General features: G+C 42.4%; 1 protein-coding gene and 1 pseudogene across 3 annotated transcripts; one reads left to right on the top strand and one right to left on the bottom strand.

The window, feature by feature from the left end:
* Positions 1 to 147: 147 nt before the first annotated feature.
* On the bottom strand, positions 148 to 15,152 carry LOC107731400 (trinucleotide repeat-containing gene 6B protein-like). Of its 3 annotated transcripts, none has more exons than XM_016542458.1 (22): positions 14,900 to 15,152; positions 13,681 to 13,768; positions 12,421 to 12,442; positions 11,822 to 12,172; positions 11,208 to 11,234; positions 8,234 to 11,053; positions 7,566 to 7,730; positions 7,283 to 7,455; positions 7,112 to 7,183; positions 6,711 to 6,917; positions 6,488 to 6,607; positions 6,093 to 6,227; positions 5,867 to 5,977; positions 4,892 to 5,093; positions 4,618 to 4,779; positions 4,362 to 4,529; positions 4,135 to 4,275; positions 3,772 to 3,864; positions 3,382 to 3,597; positions 3,164 to 3,234; positions 2,923 to 3,062; positions 148 to 2,214 (listed from the first exon to the last, which is right to left on the bottom strand). In XM_016542458.1, exons 2-22 carry the CDS (start codon positions 13,735 to 13,737, stop codon positions 1,656 to 1,658), a joined length of 6,012 nt encoding a protein of 2,003 aa, XP_016397944.1. In that variant the 5' UTR covers positions 13,738 to 13,768; positions 14,900 to 15,152; the 3' UTR covers positions 148 to 1,655. The 3 variants fall into 3 exon arrangements, with proteins under 3 accessions (XP_016397944.1, XP_016397946.1, XP_016397947.1); XM_016542460.1 differs by lacking the exon at positions 14,900 to 15,152 and adding an exon at positions 14,119 to 14,326; XM_016542461.1 differs by lacking the exon at positions 11,208 to 11,234.
* Positions 15,153 to 16,139: 987 nt separating this feature from the next.
* LOC107731378 (probable endonuclease 4) overlaps positions 16,140 to 18,015 on the top strand; it is a 10,267-nt pseudogene continuing 8,391 nt past the window's right edge.

The following is an 18,015-nucleotide window of genomic DNA, read 5'->3' as shown; positions in this document are numbered from 1 at the left end:
AATGACCCTACAAACCTGTAATATTATAAGAGTGGATTCTAGCTGTGAGAATGTTAAACGGAAGTAACACACCTAAATAATGAATTAAAGGAAAATGCACACAATTGACAACAAAATTAAATTCAACCTTTATTAATTGTCTTGTTCTTTTTTTTTTTTTTAATTAATTTCTTTTGTAAAATCAGAAACAAAAAACCTGAACACGAGTGATAAAGCCCGCCTTAATTTATAATGGTACACAACAACAACAAAAAACTGGTAACTTTTAAGTGTTCCTAAAACACCCATCCAGCTCAGCTTGGTACAATAAGTTTTGGCATGTTTCATGTTTCAGTATGAATGCCTTCAGTTGGTTGCATGTTCTAAAAAAATCTTTTTCTTTATTATAATTATTGCAATTCAGACAATATATAAAACAAAAAAGGCTGCTAAAACCACAACTTAAGAAATATTCATTAGTGCCAATGTTCTTGAACTTGCTGTCTACACACACTCACACACACAGCCACACCTGCATACGTATCATGCACACAGACATCAAACACCTGAAATAAGCTGTCACTCATACATTTACTCACCACCCTAATCCAGCACTGATCTTTGTAAATACACCACGCTTGTTAATCTCTGGCTGTCACACATTCATCGATGCCTCACAAAAGAACGTCGCCTCCATTACCTGGGACTTCACTCATGCACGCACAGGCAGAAAGGGCACCTTGTACAGCTAAGTAACATCCAAGTGATCGTCATTATGACAACATACTCAATTAAGAAAAAGAAAAACGAGGTCAGCGTTTGGGAAACAAAAAAGAAAATTCTGGATTTCACCATCATTTAAAAAAAAAAAAAAAAAGACAACGAGATACAGTTTGTCAGACATCGGAACAGTGTTTGAGTAATTTAAGTCTGCATGAAAATGGAGCCTAACAACGTGAGCGTTCAACGAACATTGTATGATGCATATTTTTGTCCTTTTTTTTGTCTGGTTTCTCCTTTACAGTGCATGCCTGAGTGAGAGCGTCTCAGTATGCGTTTGTGATCTTTATGACCTCAAGGTTTAGGATTCATCCAGTTGAGTCAGTATTTAAGTCCAACTGTTTGCATGTCCTGTTCAAGTCTTGCTGAAGTCTTCATTTAAGGGTAAGAAGAAATGGGATGTTTGTGTGTGCGTACGCGTGTATCAGTACTGATTTACTTCCACACACTGCTCCTCCATGCTCCCATGTTGTGAAAATCGGATTATGGGGAGCTCAAAACACTGCTCAGGTAAAAATGACAGCGTGTGTACATTTGTAACCAGTGTCATCTATATAATTTTGTATTAATGCATTTTGCTAGGTTTCATAATGCAGATGGTCTGCTTCTCAGCACTTAAGTGTTTATCTGCATCTGATGTTTGAGTGCTTACCTTTGAATCTCGTCTACATAGGTGTTACGAATGTATACTAAATACTTGGATGTATATTTATGCATTATGCGTCCATCTGAGTGACAGAGGGCATGTACACAAATTGCCTGTGTTCTGATTAATGTTCCTATATTCCTGCATCTGTGATAATATAGGAGGATAGCTGTTATATTTATATATCTGTTGTATGTATATGTGTGTGTGTGTTGCTGCATGTGTATTTGTCTGTAAGTGGCTGCATCAGTCAGATAGAGTCTGCACCTCCTCCCAGCAGGTCTCCAGGCAACAGCGCTGCAGGGCTGCTCATCTGGTGCCGATCTTCCATGGCCGGAGACCCCCACAGACTGCTGCTTGTGTACCCTGGAGTCATGCTGCCCCACAACCCCGCCCTGCCAGGATCAACGCCCCCTGTGTTGTTGCCCACGCTGCCACCAGCACCATTGCTGCTCCACTGGGCGAAAATACTTAGGCCTGCTCCCTGGGCAGAGGCTGGGTCAGGGGAGCTGCCCGTACCTTCCAAACTCTGCCAGGTAGAGCCAGAGGGGCCGGTTCCGCCACTGTTGTTGCTTCCTCCTACCGTCAAACTTCCCACTCCAGCCCGTTCTCGCTCGCCACTCCCAGCGCTGTTGGTACCCACGGCCCCGGCCCCCGATGACCCCGTCACGCCTGCCGGCCCGGAGACAGCCACACCACCGGCTCCACTGCCGCTTCCGCCAGCTCCAGCCTGGGAATGTGCAAAATAGCGAGCAACCTCCTCCTCGCTCACGAACTCGGCAAGGATTGTGGTGTTACCTAAAACACACCTGGGAGGAATTTTCAGAGATTACAGTTAGGAAGACATCTACAAGGTATGGAAGCCTATTTCTGCCACAGAGTAAAACAAAATATATTCAAATAGGTAACTTCACGCTGTAATTTAATTTTTCGCAATTGCAACTTTGTGTTTAATATGTTTCTCACAACTGACACAATATATATCACACCATGTAACTATTTCTTGCAGTTGAGCCTTTGTTTTTTGTAATTGCGACTTTATTTCTCACAACTGTGACTATGCATCTCACAATGTAACTATTTCTCATAACTGTGCCCGTTACTCCAACTTGCAACTTTCTCACAGCTGAGACATTATTTCACAACGTAACTTATTCTTGCAACTGCACCTGTTTTTCTAATTGTCTTTATTTCTCAAAATTGTAATATGTCTCACAATTTAATTATTTCTCATAATTGCACCTATGTTTGTCGTAATTGTGACGTTATTTCTCACAGCATAATTATTTCGCACAATTGCAACGTCATAGCTCACAATGTAACTTTCTTGCAATTGTGCCTATATCAGCAAATCACAATATGATTTATTTTAAATGCTTACAAAATTACCTTTTTATGTTTTATTCTGAGGTGGGAGCGAGCTTTGGGAAGGTGCTAAAATGTGAAAAATTCACTTTCTATGAAAAATGTGAGCATTACTTTGATTTGGGTCAGGATATAGATTTATAGACACTTACATGTGAAGTGCGCTCTGGGCTTTGGCTGCTTCTTGGCGAGTACTGTAGCGAATCAGAGCACTACCTTGAGTCAAACCGAGGTGAAAGGTCAAAAGCGGACCATGCTGCATACAGATAGTCCTCAAAGTGGAGCCATCAATCTGCAGAGAACAAATGATACAAATCATTGCAATGAAATTAGAGAACTCAATTAAAATCTAATAAAAAAAAAAAAAACCCCAACATAAGTCATTACAGATACCTGAGGTGTAAGATTACTCAACACCAGCCAGCAGCTCCCCTTAGAGGCTCCTCCATCACTCCATGCAGAACCTGCACAGATTAAGAGTGAGACCATTTATGATCTGATGCTTTATTAAGTTAAAACAGGTTGAATTTACTTAAGAGAATGTCTAAATAGTGTTTCATTTTAACACCCGTGATTTTCAATGTTTTACGGCTTCTAAGATGTTGTATTACCAGGCCCAAATCTGTTTTCTTGGCCGCCTCCAGAGCCACCCCAGCCTCTACTCAATCGTGGGCCTCCTCCAGTCCAGGGAGAAACGGAAGGCTGTTTCTGATGGGTCAGTCCAGGTGGTGGGCGTGGCAGATGAGAGCTGTTGCGATTGGTCTTCCAAGGTTTGTTGTGCCCTATTGGCTCAAGTGGCCAGCTGGGCTTGTAGTCTGTGTACTTAGCTGTGAGAACGGGAAATAAAGCACAATATATTCAGAGTATTCATACCGGGAAGAAACAAAAAATTATGGAATTCAGAGCAGTGCACAACAAATTAAGTCTTATGTGCCTTTTTGAAATCAAATCAAATCAAATAAAAAAAGCAACATCTAGTGAGGAGAGTGCTTTGTTGTTACCTGGGTTGTGTGCATTGTTGAGGGGGCTCTCTGAGGCACTGTAGGGCCAGGCACCAGGTGAAGGCAGCAAGGTGTTGAGGGAGGGATTTGATTCTATGCAAACACAAGCAAAATACAAGACTTGTTTGTTAGTATTTACATGACTATGTAAATGAAATTTAAAATTCAAAGCCTAGTCAAATCAATGTCATAAAACACCAGTCAAATGTTTGAACAAACTTGATTGAATCAAAGATTCTTATGATCTTAGAAAACCTTTTGATAAAGTGATTCATAAAACAAAAAGGACACAACCACTAACTAATTATATAAAACATGTACTACACATTCTAAACCATTATCTGTAAGTGTAGGGAGCTGTACCTGTGTTGTCTCTTAGCAACTGGTGCTCAGTGTCGTTGAGGCTTGACATTGATGAGCCCAGCATACTTCCAGGGGTCATGTAAGGATCAGATTCAGGGTCCACACTCTGAATTCCTTTCCAAGGCACTCCTGGTTGGAACTCTGAAGCAAAAATCATATTTCAATTCCTAACAGATATATTCACATGTGACGAAGATGAAAATGTTCAGATGTGCATCACTGTTTACCTGGAGGCCAGCTGGATGTGCCAGTCTTGGCGCCCATCTTGTTTCCAGGACTTCTGTGCCAGTGATCTGATGGCCCTTGTGGGGGCACACCCAAACTCTCACCTCCCAGCATCTCATACTGGGAGTATGGGGAACCGCCTCTCATTTTGAGGGGAGCAGCAATGGGACCTATATATCAGAGGAACAAGGCAAGACTCAGTAACTGTCAAACTCTGTATAACCCAAACTCGTAGGTGTCACAAAAAAGATATTGCACCATTTTTATGGAGAGTGCTATCAGGAGGTGAGGGGGCTGGGGAATGACCTTCCATCATCCACTTGAAACGAGACTGCTGCCCCCCACTGTCTTTAAGCCCAGCTGGGCCACCAACCATGGGACCCAATTCCAGATCAGAGAGGCTCACTCCAGGCCCAAACCCTTTGAGACACAGAAAAGGACAGAAGATGGCATGTTACAAAAACACAACTACATCAAGGTCCCAACATGAATAACACCCTCATGTGGCTCTTTAAAATAAAAACAGACTCACCAGAATAAGTTCCTTGTGTTTTTTGATGCAGGTCTGCTACAGATCCTGCCAAGCCAGGGTGTGTGAGGGTGTCTGACATTGGCATCTTTGGGCCACTACCACCAAGGTGAGAAGGAGAGAGTTTGGAGTTGCCTCCTGTACCTCCCACATGTTGCTGCTGCTGTTGTCTCTGCTGCTGAAGAACAGCCATGATTCTAGCAAGCTGGGGAAAAACAAACATGATTCAATATAACACCTGCAATTCAACAGGAACTCATATTGTCCACATGTCCACAACTGTAGAGGGTTAAACCCCAATCCTCATTTCATTTTCACATTACAAGAACAGATGACAACAAATTGCATCTTTCTATTTGTTTTGCTATGTTGTTTGACTTCAAACTACAGCATCATCTCCTGTGGCACATCTACACAAATATTGAGTCTATTTATATGTATGCAAGAGGGCTGTTTACCAGTCTGCTTGTATAAAAAAAAAAAAGTTACTTGAATAAGTAATATGACAGTATACAAGCCACAATGAGTCAACAAAAAACAAATTGAGATTGCAAGCTATTTTTGTGACCATATGAATGCAACCAAGTATTAACAATATTTTTTTGAAAATATGGGGTATTGAACAATATTCAGTTATTGACTATACAGAATGAAGGCTATGATATGGAAGGGAAACTAATGAAAAAATAAACAATTTCTACCATATTTTGAGGTTTATTAAAGCACCTTATAATATTTGGCTTTATAATACAGCATTTTAAATAGAGAATTATGCTAGATCAAGCCATTAAATATAAATTCTGTAATATCAAACCAGTACAAAGAATGTAATTATGTAAAACTTATTTTCTGCCAGCTTCAGAATTTTCTTGACCACTGCAGAATCATCAGGAAACATTCAAAATTGCAGCACACAAAATAATGTTCTTTTTAGCAGCATCATATGACCCCTTTAACAGAAAAAAAAAAAGACGGTACTTGTTGTGGGTCTGCTTGTTGACGTATGTTTGAGGGGAACTTGCGCTGGTTCTGCAGCAGCTGCTGCTGTTGTTGTTGCTGTGGTTGCTGTTGAAGTAGCAGCTGACAGGCCTGCAAGAAAGCACGAGTCACAGGGTCAAAAAAACAAACAAACAGAACTGTAGTGAGTGTAATAAATCTGGCCTGCACAGACAAAGTACTGAGCATGCAACATGAAGCTACCCACCAGTTGGAACTGAATATGAGGGGGGTATATGCCGCTGAGCATGGCAATGTGCTGTGGGGAAAGCTGTGGAGGAAAGATGCCTCCCCCAACACCTCCACTGGGAGGAGGCATCTGCTTCAGCACAGAGCCTGGCACCTGCAGCAGAAACGAGTTCATCTTGTTACAAAGATCACATCTGACTTACATTTCAGCCAACTGCATTTCCGTGGTTAACAGGAATTTATCTTAAAGACCATGTGAAATCCTATTGTGCATAATCAGTGCACAGTACTTTGAAGATGAAAAAATTTTAAAACCTCAAAAAATGTCTGCCTCTAAAACAACCTGTCTGTCAACAAAATATTTTGCAACTTACTAAAGTAATATTAATCAATATATACAGTATTATCAAGTACCTGTGGTGACAGGAACTGATGAGGCACTTGCGCTCGTACTGATGGGTTGATGGGAGGCACCCCTGGTTGGTGCCTGGACTGTGCCATCCCACCTCCGCTACTAAACAACTGACCACTCGCCTAAAGAAAAAGGATAGAAGATTAGAAAACACACAGTTAATCACAGTGACAGCAGAGGTTCAGAATGATGACCATTTTCAGACACATAAGGAGATGCAAATACCGTGTCATAGTAAGGACCAGGATCACATGCCCCCACCTCTTTGGAACCAGGTGAACGGAAGACTGCTCCTGCTCCCCCTCCACGTCCTCCTTTACGCATCTCTCCATTGTACTCATTTAAGCCCATGCCACGCTTCTCTCCTTCCATCTTTTTGTCCTGCGGAGGACCAGGGGCCAGATCCAAAGAACGCCCACTGTGGTCCTCTCCCTATTAACAAATCATTGCATTGGTAAACCTCATAGACCAAACTTTACTCAAATGTGTTAACAAAGGTGCATGATGTATTAGTGAGCAATATACTATTCGCCTATATCAGGTAAATTCTGTATCAGCGCATTACATTAATAAAATGTTTTTCCCAAAACTATATTCTCTAAGACAATTCTTTTATCATTTCTTACCAGAATCCCCATGTTTGAAAACTGTCTTGTCATTGGGTTCATCCAAGAGTCTCCTGCACCCTTCAAGGAACCCTGAAAAAAATTTGACGGAAAGCTCAGTAACTAGTAATCAGGAGTAACTTATGCTTCAGATTTGCATGAATATTGGCCCTAGCCTGACCATTGACATACCTTGTTGCCCTTCTTGGCTCCCCACCCTCCAGAGTTGTAGGATGAGCTACTGCCTTGGGAATCAGCACTGTTACATACACCACCACTCTCATCCTCCTCCTCCCAGCTGGAGTGACGTGAAGCACTGACTGAGCCCTCTCCTTCACCCCAACCTTCTTGCATAGACCTTGAACCTGTAAAAATAAAAACATTCCTTTAAAACATTCAGAAATATGAATACATTCGGGAACAGTTTAATTCCAAACATTTCCATTAATGCTAGCACAAAATTATCCAGACTCACCAGACTTCACTGGATTGGGAGAGGGGTCCCCCCAACTTGATGCCTTGCCAGTGTCATCAGGGTCGCCCCAACTAGTGGGTGGATCAGTAGGTTTACCCCAGGTGGCAGTACCGTTATCCACACATGGACTGGAAGGAGAGCCACTACCTCCCCATCCAGAAGAAGCTAAGAGATAAACAAAGGAAATGCTTTAATAAATATGGTTCTATGGTATACTACATGGAAACAATGTTACACTCTTTATTCTTTAAATATCAAACCAAATAGCTGTTAAAGTTTGGGCTTCTGCTGCACTGACAATGATTTCATGCTAAAAAAAAAAAAACACTACCATGGGGTAATTAAAAATGATGGTCTTTTTTTTTTTTTAAGATTTATTTTTTGGCATTTGTGACTTTTATTGATAGGATAGTAGTGAGACAGGAAGCGAAGTGGGAGAGAGGGGGAATGGGATCGGGAAAGGTCCACGAGCCGGGACTCGAACACGGGACGCCCGAAGCGCTATGGCGCTACATGTCGACGCGCTGCCCACGAGGCTATCGGCGACGACAAAATGATGGTCTTTTAGAGTTTGTCGTCAAGTTTTCATGTTTGCAAAGGGTTAAAAAGAAGCAGCAGTGAATTCCCATTAAAAAAAAGAGACTTCAAAGGAAAGCATACATTCTTACCTATTCCTGGCACCTTGTTTGTTGAATGTGCAAGGTTCATGTCCCTATTCCCGAGGCCTGTTAGCATTCTTCCAGGTGGCTGCTGCTGTAGGGTTGGAGGTCCTTGCTGAGGGGACACTGATTGTGCCTGGCCAGATGGGGCATTGTTCTTATCCCACAAATGGACATTTTTGTTGTTGTAGTTGCTGGGGTCACCCCAAGCAGATGTTCCATCATCAATCTCAATTTTCCTGCTGATGGACTGTGGAGAAGGCTCCTCCCAACCGCTGGGCTCTAAAGTGTCTCCAGGGCCGCTGGAAATTTGGGGTTTGGGCCCTGAAGTCCACCCTGAACTTTGGCTCTGGGCTGAAGGACCTGCTGGTCTTCCCCAGCCCCCTTGCATGGCCCCTGTGTCCACGGACTGACACTGCTGAGGCTGTGATTGTTGTTGCTGCTGTTGTTGTGCCGCGCCTTTCTGTGAGGCCGACTGGCTGTTTGGCATCTGTGACGGGTGCATCTTCCCACCCCAGCCTTGGTGAGATTTGCCACCCATGTCTCCACCCACCCCTGTACCTCCAGTTCCCCATGCCCCTCTAGGAGCTCCCTCATCCCAATTACCCCATGTACCCACTTCTGAGTCCCCACTAGTACCTCCACCACCCTTCCCATTCCCCCAACCCCCACTGCATGATATGGGCTCATTCTCTACCCAGTCGCTGTTACCGCTCGTTCCCCAATTGCCTGCATCCCCCCGTCTCTTTTCTTTCCAACCGCCTGTTCCTTTCTCCTCCTGTCTGTCTCCCCAGCCACTTCCTCCAGTTGATGGAGTACCCTGTGTTTGGAAATCTCCCCACCCACCTGACGAGCCCCCTACTTTACATTCTCGCCACTCATGTCCCTCGCTATCCCAACTTTTACCTTGGCCTTCTGATGAAGCAGTCCCTCCCCAATCTCCAGATGGCTTGCCTTGTCCACCGGCTGAACTACCTACTCCACCTACAGATTGTGAGACGCCAGGGTTTTGGATATTGACACCTGAGGGTGGAGGGCCTCGGGCATGCAAAGAAGAACTGCTGTTGCTACTACTGTTATCCCAACCTTCACCAGGTGAAACAGCGGGTGGCCCGAGGATGGAGTTTGAGTTCAAGTTGGCATTCAGAGCTGCACCTTGGAGCAGAGAGGAAGAAGATGGATCAGTAGTTGTGGTGCCAGAAGAACCAGAGTACAGTTGAGCGTGGGCAGGTGCACTCATTGTAGGTGAGGAGTCTGCTCGACCTGGTGCCGCTGCTCCGCTACCTCCCTCCAAATCCCATACCACATTCTGGCGGATTTGCGTCTGACCCCAACCAGAGTTGGACAGCACTCTGGGGTCCAGGTCAGACCGGCTAAGCAGATTCTGTAAGGCCACTTCAGGGTTGGGAGGTTGATGAGAGCGGTGGTGGCCATGGCGCTGATTGCCACTTCTGGAGTTTCCTCCGCCACTGGAGGATGAGGTACCTCCCCCACCTCTGCTACCCTGGCCTCCCCACTCACTCGAGTCTCCTGCTCCCACATCCCTAACTCCTTTCTGATTGTCCCAAGCTCTTGTCATAGTTGAAGGTGTGGAGGAGGAAGTCGTTGGGTTACCGGCACTACCACCGCTGCTGCTGCTGCTGTTACTGCTCGAACCCTCATTCCCACCTGGATTGCTGACACTCCCAACACCACTGGATGCCCCCCACTCCCCAACCAATATATGGTCCCCACCCCACGCTCCCTGAGATACCCCGGGGGTCTGACCCCCACTTCCTGTTCCCCATGCACTTGCCCCCGTCAACTCTCCTCGATCGTCCTGACCGGCAAAACCCCACGCTTTCCCACCTTCAGCAGACACAGAGGTCCCTCCTGCTCCATCCTCGCAAGATTCATTCCTTGAGGCACCCGTTTTGGAGATTGCAGGGAAAGGCTGAGCTCTCCACAATGATGAGCTGGTGGAGGAGGAAGAGGAAGCGGAGCCGTCCCCTCCACCTGTGCTTCCAGAGTCCATATCAGCCCCCTCTACCACCCCTGTATTTTTTGGTCCTGCTCCTGGTTCCAGTGCTGCACCACCCCACTCTCCACAGGGTGGCTCTCTGTCTCTAGATTGCATTTGGTGAAGTTGGTGCTGATGAGAGGCTTGATTCACAGAAAGAGGGTTGCTGGCAGACAAAGATGAGCTTTGGAGGGAAGAGGAGCCACCCTCTGTTGCAACTGTCCCAGCTCCTTCCTGTCCCAGGGCTGGCCAAGCAGAGGGATTGGCATTAGGGGTAAAATTGGCACCTGGAATCCCACAGCTGACACCAAGGGAGCTATCGGAGCTCCCTGGGAGAGGGGCAGCTTTGGATATGGGGGGCAATGAGCCTGCTGCTACTGCATTCCCCCCTATGAGTTCATGGGAGGATGAAGCCCAAACACTACCAGACTGCATACATTCATTGGGTGAACCGGAGGATGTGGGTGGGGAGGGGCTGCCGGAATTCACTCCTTTCCTCCCATTTTCTCCTCCCACAACTTTTGCTTGCTGCTGGAGATGCCGCTCACCCCATGAGGCGCTGCAGTTCAGAATTCCGCTACTGTCTGCACCTCCGGTACCTGCTGTATCTACCACCTTTGACCCATCTCCAGCAGCAATACTAGGCCATTCTTCCAGGTCTGACCGGTCCACTATCACCTTTTCCCTGCCCTGAGAGAGGGGTTGGCTGCCAGAGCTGGTCCCCCACATGGAATTTGCATAATTTGAAGAAGAAGCAGCAGCGATTGATGAGGATGACGATGTATGGGGCAGTGAGGGAGCAGCTGGACCCACAGGGCCCTGGCTTGGATCTGGAAACAAAATACCAAACTCTTCATGACCTCCATGATTATTTTCTTATGACACACAACCTACATGTATATAAACTAAACCAATATGATACAAATAAGTCTCAAAGTTTTAAAGGGATAGTTCACCCCAAAAGTTCTGTCATCATTTACTCACCTATGCCGTTCCAAACCTGCATGACTTCTGTGAAACACAAAATAAGATATTTTGAAGAACTGCTTTTGCTCATAAAATTAAGTCATTGGGGTTTCAAAACAATACAGGACTCGGAACACCTTGGACTTGGACTTTCATTGTATTGACAAAAACACAGATTTATCAAACTGTCTTTAAAGTGTTTCACAGAAGAAATGCATTTTTGTGAACTTTAATTTTTTGCTGCAAGCTGTAACCACTCTCCAAAGAAGTATGTAACCCTAACCTACAGCGTGACACTACAGCGTGCAAGTATACTCCAAGTATACAGGACACAATGAGTATTCTAAAATTTGATACAGACTGGTACAATACCTTGCATTGTGTTTTGAGCTAAGCTAGCTACATTTACATTATCACGATTTGTTAGACTTATGGACAATTTAACTATAAAGCTTACATTACATTTTAAAAATACAAATTATTGTTTTAGTCCAACTGAAATCAAACTTTTAAAGTGTATGTAAAGAACTTACTGTTTGTGGTCTCTTTCACATATTTCTCTAAATAAAGAGCCTTAAAAAACAAAGTTTCAATTTCTCCGTTAGTCAAATGATTCACTTGATGATTCTTACCTGAGGCAGAAGCCACTGTTTCATTGGGGCTGTCTCCCCCGCTGTTGCCTCCCCCCAGCAGCATGGAGGACAGTGGTGGCTGGCCCCTCTTCAGTAGCACTTTATGGTCCTGCTGGCAACGGAATCGAGGTGGCACTTCACGGGGCATGTAGCGCTGAGAATTCTGTGTGCCGGGGGAGGGCTGTCCGTTGGCCACCGCCGGCCGCTTAGCATTGTTCCCACCCTGAGGGAGGGCGCCAGCAGCCGGGGTGGCAGCGGATGGGGTTGAAGAGGGGACGGGGCCAGGGCTGGGGGAAGCTGAGTTGGGGGTGGCAGGAGACTGTGCAGATGGAGGCTTGGTCAATTCTGGCACTGTGTAGTGGAAAATTTAGGAGCAAATGAGAGCAGAACTGCAGAAAAGCTACATTCAGGTAAAGGAAAGAATAAATAGATTATGCACATTAACACGATGACACACTTTTCATTTGTTTGTCAGCAAAATGACATTATCTTTGTAACTTTCAGGATATCAGTACACAGTACAAACATGAAAGATGAAAAATGCCATTAAAAATGCAAAAACTTATAAAACGCTTAGCAAGACAACAAAATGTAGTTACCTTTATTTTTTTGCTCTGCAACCTGAAACAAGGGGAAAAGGAGTCAGTATTGATGGCAATGGATATTTAAATTAGGCTACTCAAAGTACAGAACAATGTTTGCTAGGCCAATGCTTGAGTTTTATTCCTCCACAGATTTGTGCCAAGCAGGAAATCATGGCAGATATCATGATGCTGTTGAATGGCTGATTCTGAAACATTGACAGCCAATCAGAATCCACCCAACTTCATTGAGCTTGAGCATTCAAAGCAGCAGATGACATAACTGCAGCACACGCTTAGAATACTGTCTGTTGGTGTGGACGCTAATAAAGTTAGTGTTCTTGGTGTCAACGGTCCTTTACACTCTACCCACAGCAAAAGAATGAGAAAAACATTGACAATGGCCAAACAAATAAATGACAGAAAAATAGATTAACATGACAAAAAATTTCAATTTATTTCTAGTTCTAAAACAATGCTTTGACAAATTAGTAACAGAGGCTCCGATGACTTTCAAACTATTAACAAGACACTGAATCAATTCTACACACATAACATACATAAGCTGAAAAAGTGACTACAGAATGTTGAAAATTAATGCGCACCTACACAGTGGCCACATGTATGACCACCACAGGGTGTGTAACAGTCCAACATAATTATTAGGGATGCACCGATACCACTTGTTCCAGTACTCGCCCGATACCGATACTTTTATTTTTGGTACTTGCCGATACAGAGTACCGATACCAATATTTTCATTGCATTTGTAAATTTTTTTAAATATTGGGTACAGAAACCAAAAGAGGATGTATAATGTTAGTTGGTTAACGTCATTTATCAAATAGATAGTTAAACCAAAATTTATTCAGACACCTTCAACATTTCTCACATTATCACAGTTTATTCGCTATAGTTTAGAAAATGGTAATAAAATATGAGAATAACTCAGATTTAAACTGTGTCAGAACAAATTCAGCTTGATAATGTCAGATAAGTTTGATAGAAAGGTATGTAATGGATTACAATAAACCAAAAATTATTCATACAGCTGCCCTAACAACTATCAATACTTTGTTGGGTGACCCTTAGCCTTAACTCTAATAACTACATTCTGCTGTCTGTTGTCGGTGTTTCTTTGTCTGAATATGGCACTTATCACATGCTGTGTGGTATCGGCGTTTGGTATCGGGGCATTTTAACGAGTACGAGTACGAATACAGGAGCTCAGTATCGGTGCATCCCTAATAATTATATTGCACATAAAAAAACAACTACCTTCTGTAAGGTTTCCCGTTTCCTTTTATCTTCCTTTTTCCTTTTCTTGTCTTCCATGAACTGCTGTTCCCTTTCCTGATGCTCCTTTCTACAAAAAAAACACATGATTATACTGTTTAAACAATCTCAGTCAAAACAAACATGCTTAAGTGTAAAACCTTCTCAAGAACATATAGGCCTATTTTTACCCGAGTATGCATTACTAAATATGTGTAAAATGTACAGTTTCGTTGCGTATCACCTTCAACCAGTCCGGGCAAGAGGTGCTGCCTTGTTACCAAACAAAATGCACAACAGACTGAGGCACAACAGCGGCACCAAACACATGATCATGATATCACAAATCACTGTATATGTAACATCATCGGTATGCTGTTTTATGCTCAACCTGAGTTTGCATATGTCATACTTTAAAAGGGATGCCGATTAAAATCATACATGATCTTCGTAATGGGAGAAACTCTTGCTGCTATCCGTCTGTGAGCCTGCAGTTGGCAGGGCAGAGTTGTCGGACAGGAGCTCCGTTCACCCCACCATTTCCTCCGGTGCAATATACGATATCACATACATTCCAAACGTCAGCAAAAACAATTATTAAAACGAGTGTTTTAACGGCAATAACTGAAACAGTGAGTTAAATCGTACGTTTTTGTAGTCCTGCCAAACTCGGATGCATGTTACCGAGATAGCTAGTTTGTTAGCAGGAGACATTGACACATATTAAACGTAAATCTCAGATAGTTCTGTTAAATTCCCCCAGAAGCCGACGATTAATTGCATACGGATCACGAGAAAAATCAAAAGGTTAAGCAACTGTCAAAACCAGACATGCATAAATATGCATTTGGTCAAATACTGGAAGCAATAGTGAGCCAGGACTATGAGTCGGGATACATTGCCCACCAAAACCATAAAGCCGCCTCATATTTGTTTTCATTTAATGCAAACATTGCCCAGATTAAGTAGTAAGGTATTAAATAAGCACACGTATGTTTTACGATCGACCAGCGGAAAGCTAAAGTTGCAACCAGACGGATGCTAACTAGCTGGTTGGCTAATTGAACTAGCAAAACCGAGCTAGTGGCTAACAGATGTCGACGAGGAAAAACTGTACCACATGTAAATGCTTTCACGCTACTGCGGTTTTTCAAATGCATACTATTGTCATTAGCAATAAACAACATTTTACATGATTTTCTCTTTAAAACAAAGCACTTACCTCAGGAATTACATACACCGCAGCTAGTCTTCTAGCTACAGCTAAAGTGCTTAAGTGCGAATTTCTGGGTTTTGAGGCAACGTAAAATACAATAATCCATCAAAATCTAATAGCTAGTCATGAAACCACTCCTTCTATAGTTTCTAAATATGAAATAAGATAATGTAAACGAAAGAGGCGGAATCTATGTTTAAAGCGCTGTAAAGTCAGTTGGTTGACTGTCGGCCATTTTACTGCTCGGTGTGAATGTCTGTTTCTGGACAGATCTGACGGAAGGGGGGCAGCCAAGGGAGATTTTTGACCTTCAATATTAAAAGTCCAATAATTCTTTAATTGGCAATTTCTGTAATAAAAAAATGAACTGTTTATTTTGAGGTCTAGTACTTTTTGTATAGTTGTTAATTGCGCATAAAGTAGCTGCAGGCTGATAACTACCTCAATCACTTCAACTTTCACGTTATTTGAATATAGATAATGTTTTAGTGCAGTTTTTTTCTTTTTGCAAAAACATCCATTTTATACGGTACAATAAAAAATATATAAGTACAACATGTTGCACATTTAAATAATTGCTTTTTATGTTGACATTGTAATAAAGCTATTAAAGACAACAATGTATTATCTGGCAAAAATCCTTATTTAATCTTTTGTCTACCCACTGTATAAAATTGTCCATAGAATAAAATAATCACGATTAATCAGTTATATTTTTGAACGCAGAATGAAACAATAATAATGTCACACTCAGTCATGTTTCTTTTTACACTTTTCTTCGCTAAAATTTTCAGCTGTATTTTTATTTATTTATTTATTCATTCTATTATTTATTTATTTATTTTTATTATTATTTTGGTCCCTTGGGGGTCCCCGGATTCAAGTTTGAAGTTCGTAAATATAGTATCATTTTAAGTATAAAATGTTGTTTGAAATATGTGTTTTATGTCAGATCACAAATGACCTGCCCTTAAATTTGGAGTATTATTATTGTGTTGTGTAAGAAAAAAACATATGCACACCTATTTTTGCTTCATCATTAGTAATGTTTTCATCAGTACAGATTATCATTAGTAATGTTTTCATGAGTATATTTTATTTTTCATGGTGTTGAACAAGAAGTGTTTATTCTTGACTCAGAAAAATATGGCCTCGCGAAAAAAAGGCGAGAAGAAAAGAAAGACAGAGGAGGTTACTGAAACAAAGGAGTTCAGAACCATCAGATGGCAGCAGCAGAGAAGAAAAAATGGCACGGAAAAGGAAGATAAAGTCAAAGAAAAAATACATAGGCCCTCATGTCTCAATATCAGGTGATCAAAGATGCTTTATTCTGAATACAGTGTTTGTGCTGAACACACATACATTTTACAATATTCTTAAGGAGGAATATGGAATGCAGTTAAATCAAGTGTGGCCATAGGAGGTCATGCTTTTGCCCTTTTCTTGGGCTCCCAGAGCTCCTGGATGAGACCAGCTCTTGATACAGCAGCTGCAGTTAAATTTCAAGAAGCCTGTGCTCAACATGTCTTTGATACAATACACATCCTGCCATGTGGATCTTATTTGATGAACTGCGGTTCCCCCAAAGAAGGTTTGTGCTCTGACTGTACCCGCTGTGGTTCTGTGCATCCACCAAATCCTGATTATTTAAAGATGAAGCCACAATGTTGGCATATTTAAAAACAGCTCTATTGATTTAATCGATACCCAGTCAATAATTAATATTCTAGGCTGCAAATGTTTTGAATATAAGACTGTATGTCAAATGACTCTGCATTTTGTAATCCAGATGTGTTCAGTAAGAGCCAGGCCATGCTTGTGGATGAACTAAGACACTGCAGTGCACTGGGCCTCAGCCACTTTAACTTTCACCCTGGAGCTTCTATAGACTCCACCCCTGAGAAATGCATGGAGAAAATTGCCCAAGCTATTAACCAGGCACACCAGCAAACCCCTGCTGTCATTACAGGTCAACTATACAATCCTGATGATTTCTTGAAAATGTGCAATTGTGCTCATGCTTTCTGGTAAATTTAGCTGGGTTATGTTCTTTCTTTCTTTTCTCTCAATAGTGCTTGAAAACATGAGTGGTCAGGGCAGCACTATAGGTGGGGAGTTCAGTGAACTGGGAAGCATAATAGACCGGGTGCGTGACAAGACACGTGTTGGGGTGTGTCTGGACACTTGCCATGCTTTTGCAGCAGGTATGGTGTGAAGTCCCACAGATATTATTACAAATTATTAGGAAAAAGATATATTACGTAAGATATTTTACATGAAAGATGTTTACATGTCCACAAGACAAGATTTATAGAAATGACCCTGTTCAAAAGTTTACAAACGCTTGATTCTTAATACTGTGTGTCATCACAGATGCTCCACAAATGTTTTTGGTTTGTTTTGTGATAGTTGTTCATGAGTCCCTTGTTTGTCCTGAACAGTTAAACTGCCCACTGTTCTTCAGAAAAATCATCCAGGTCCTGCAAATTCTTTGGTTTTCCATCATCTTTTGCATATTTGAACCCTTTCTAGCAGTGACTGAATGATTTTGAGATCCATTTTTTCACACTGAAGACAGCTCAGGGACTCATACACAACTATTACAAAAGGTTCAAACGTTCACTGATGCGCCAGAAGGAAAAGCGATGTATTAAACGGGTCATATGACGTTGCTAAAAAGAACATTATTTTGTGTTTTTGGTGTAATGCAATATGTTTATGCATTTTAAGGTTCAAAAAACACATTATTTTCCATATAATGTACATTATTGTTGCTCCTCTATGCCCCGCCTTTCTGAAACACGTCGATTTTTACAAAGCTCATCGTTCTGAAAAAACGAGGTGTGCTCTGATTGGCCAGCTATCCAGTGCGTTGTGATTGGCCGAATACCTCAAGCGTGTGACGGAGTTGTTACGCCCCTCACCATACTGTTGATGCCGTGTCCCAGCAGGACGAGACAAAACCAATAAAACCCATTACAAATGAGGCATTTGTTGCATCCATGGGGACATAATTACTGATTATAATAACTTATACTATATTTTTACGCGTTACGTTGCATCGCGCCGCGTAAACATAAAACCATGTCTGCATTTGTGATCGGAGAAACGACAAACAACAA

The sequence above is a fragment of the Sinocyclocheilus rhinocerous genome, unplaced genomic scaffold (genome assembly GCF_001515625.1).
Source record: "Sinocyclocheilus rhinocerous isolate Xijiao unplaced genomic scaffold, SAMN03320098_v1.1 scaffold1390, whole genome shotgun sequence".
Taxonomy (NCBI): Eukaryota; Metazoa; Chordata; class Actinopteri; order Cypriniformes; family Cyprinidae; genus Sinocyclocheilus; species Sinocyclocheilus rhinocerous.
The sequence above is the reverse complement of the archived record's forward strand: the minus strand, read 5'-3'. Positions and strand labels throughout refer to the sequence as shown.

Excerpts from the sequence above, each read along its gene's own strand:
- LOC107731400 (XM_016542458.1), bottom strand. The coding sequence starts at position 13,737 with ATGGAAGACAAGAAAAGGAAAAAGGAAGATAAAAGGAAACGGGAAACC. Across the intron at positions 7,731-8,233 it reads AAACAAGGTGCCAGGAATAG|CTTCTTCTGGATGGGGAGGT; the intron begins GTAAGAATGTAT and ends TTTATCTCTTAG. Across the intron at positions 3,598-3,771 it reads CAACAATGCACACAACCCAG|CTAAGTACACAGACTACAAG; the intron begins GTAACAACAAAG and ends CCGTTCTCACAG.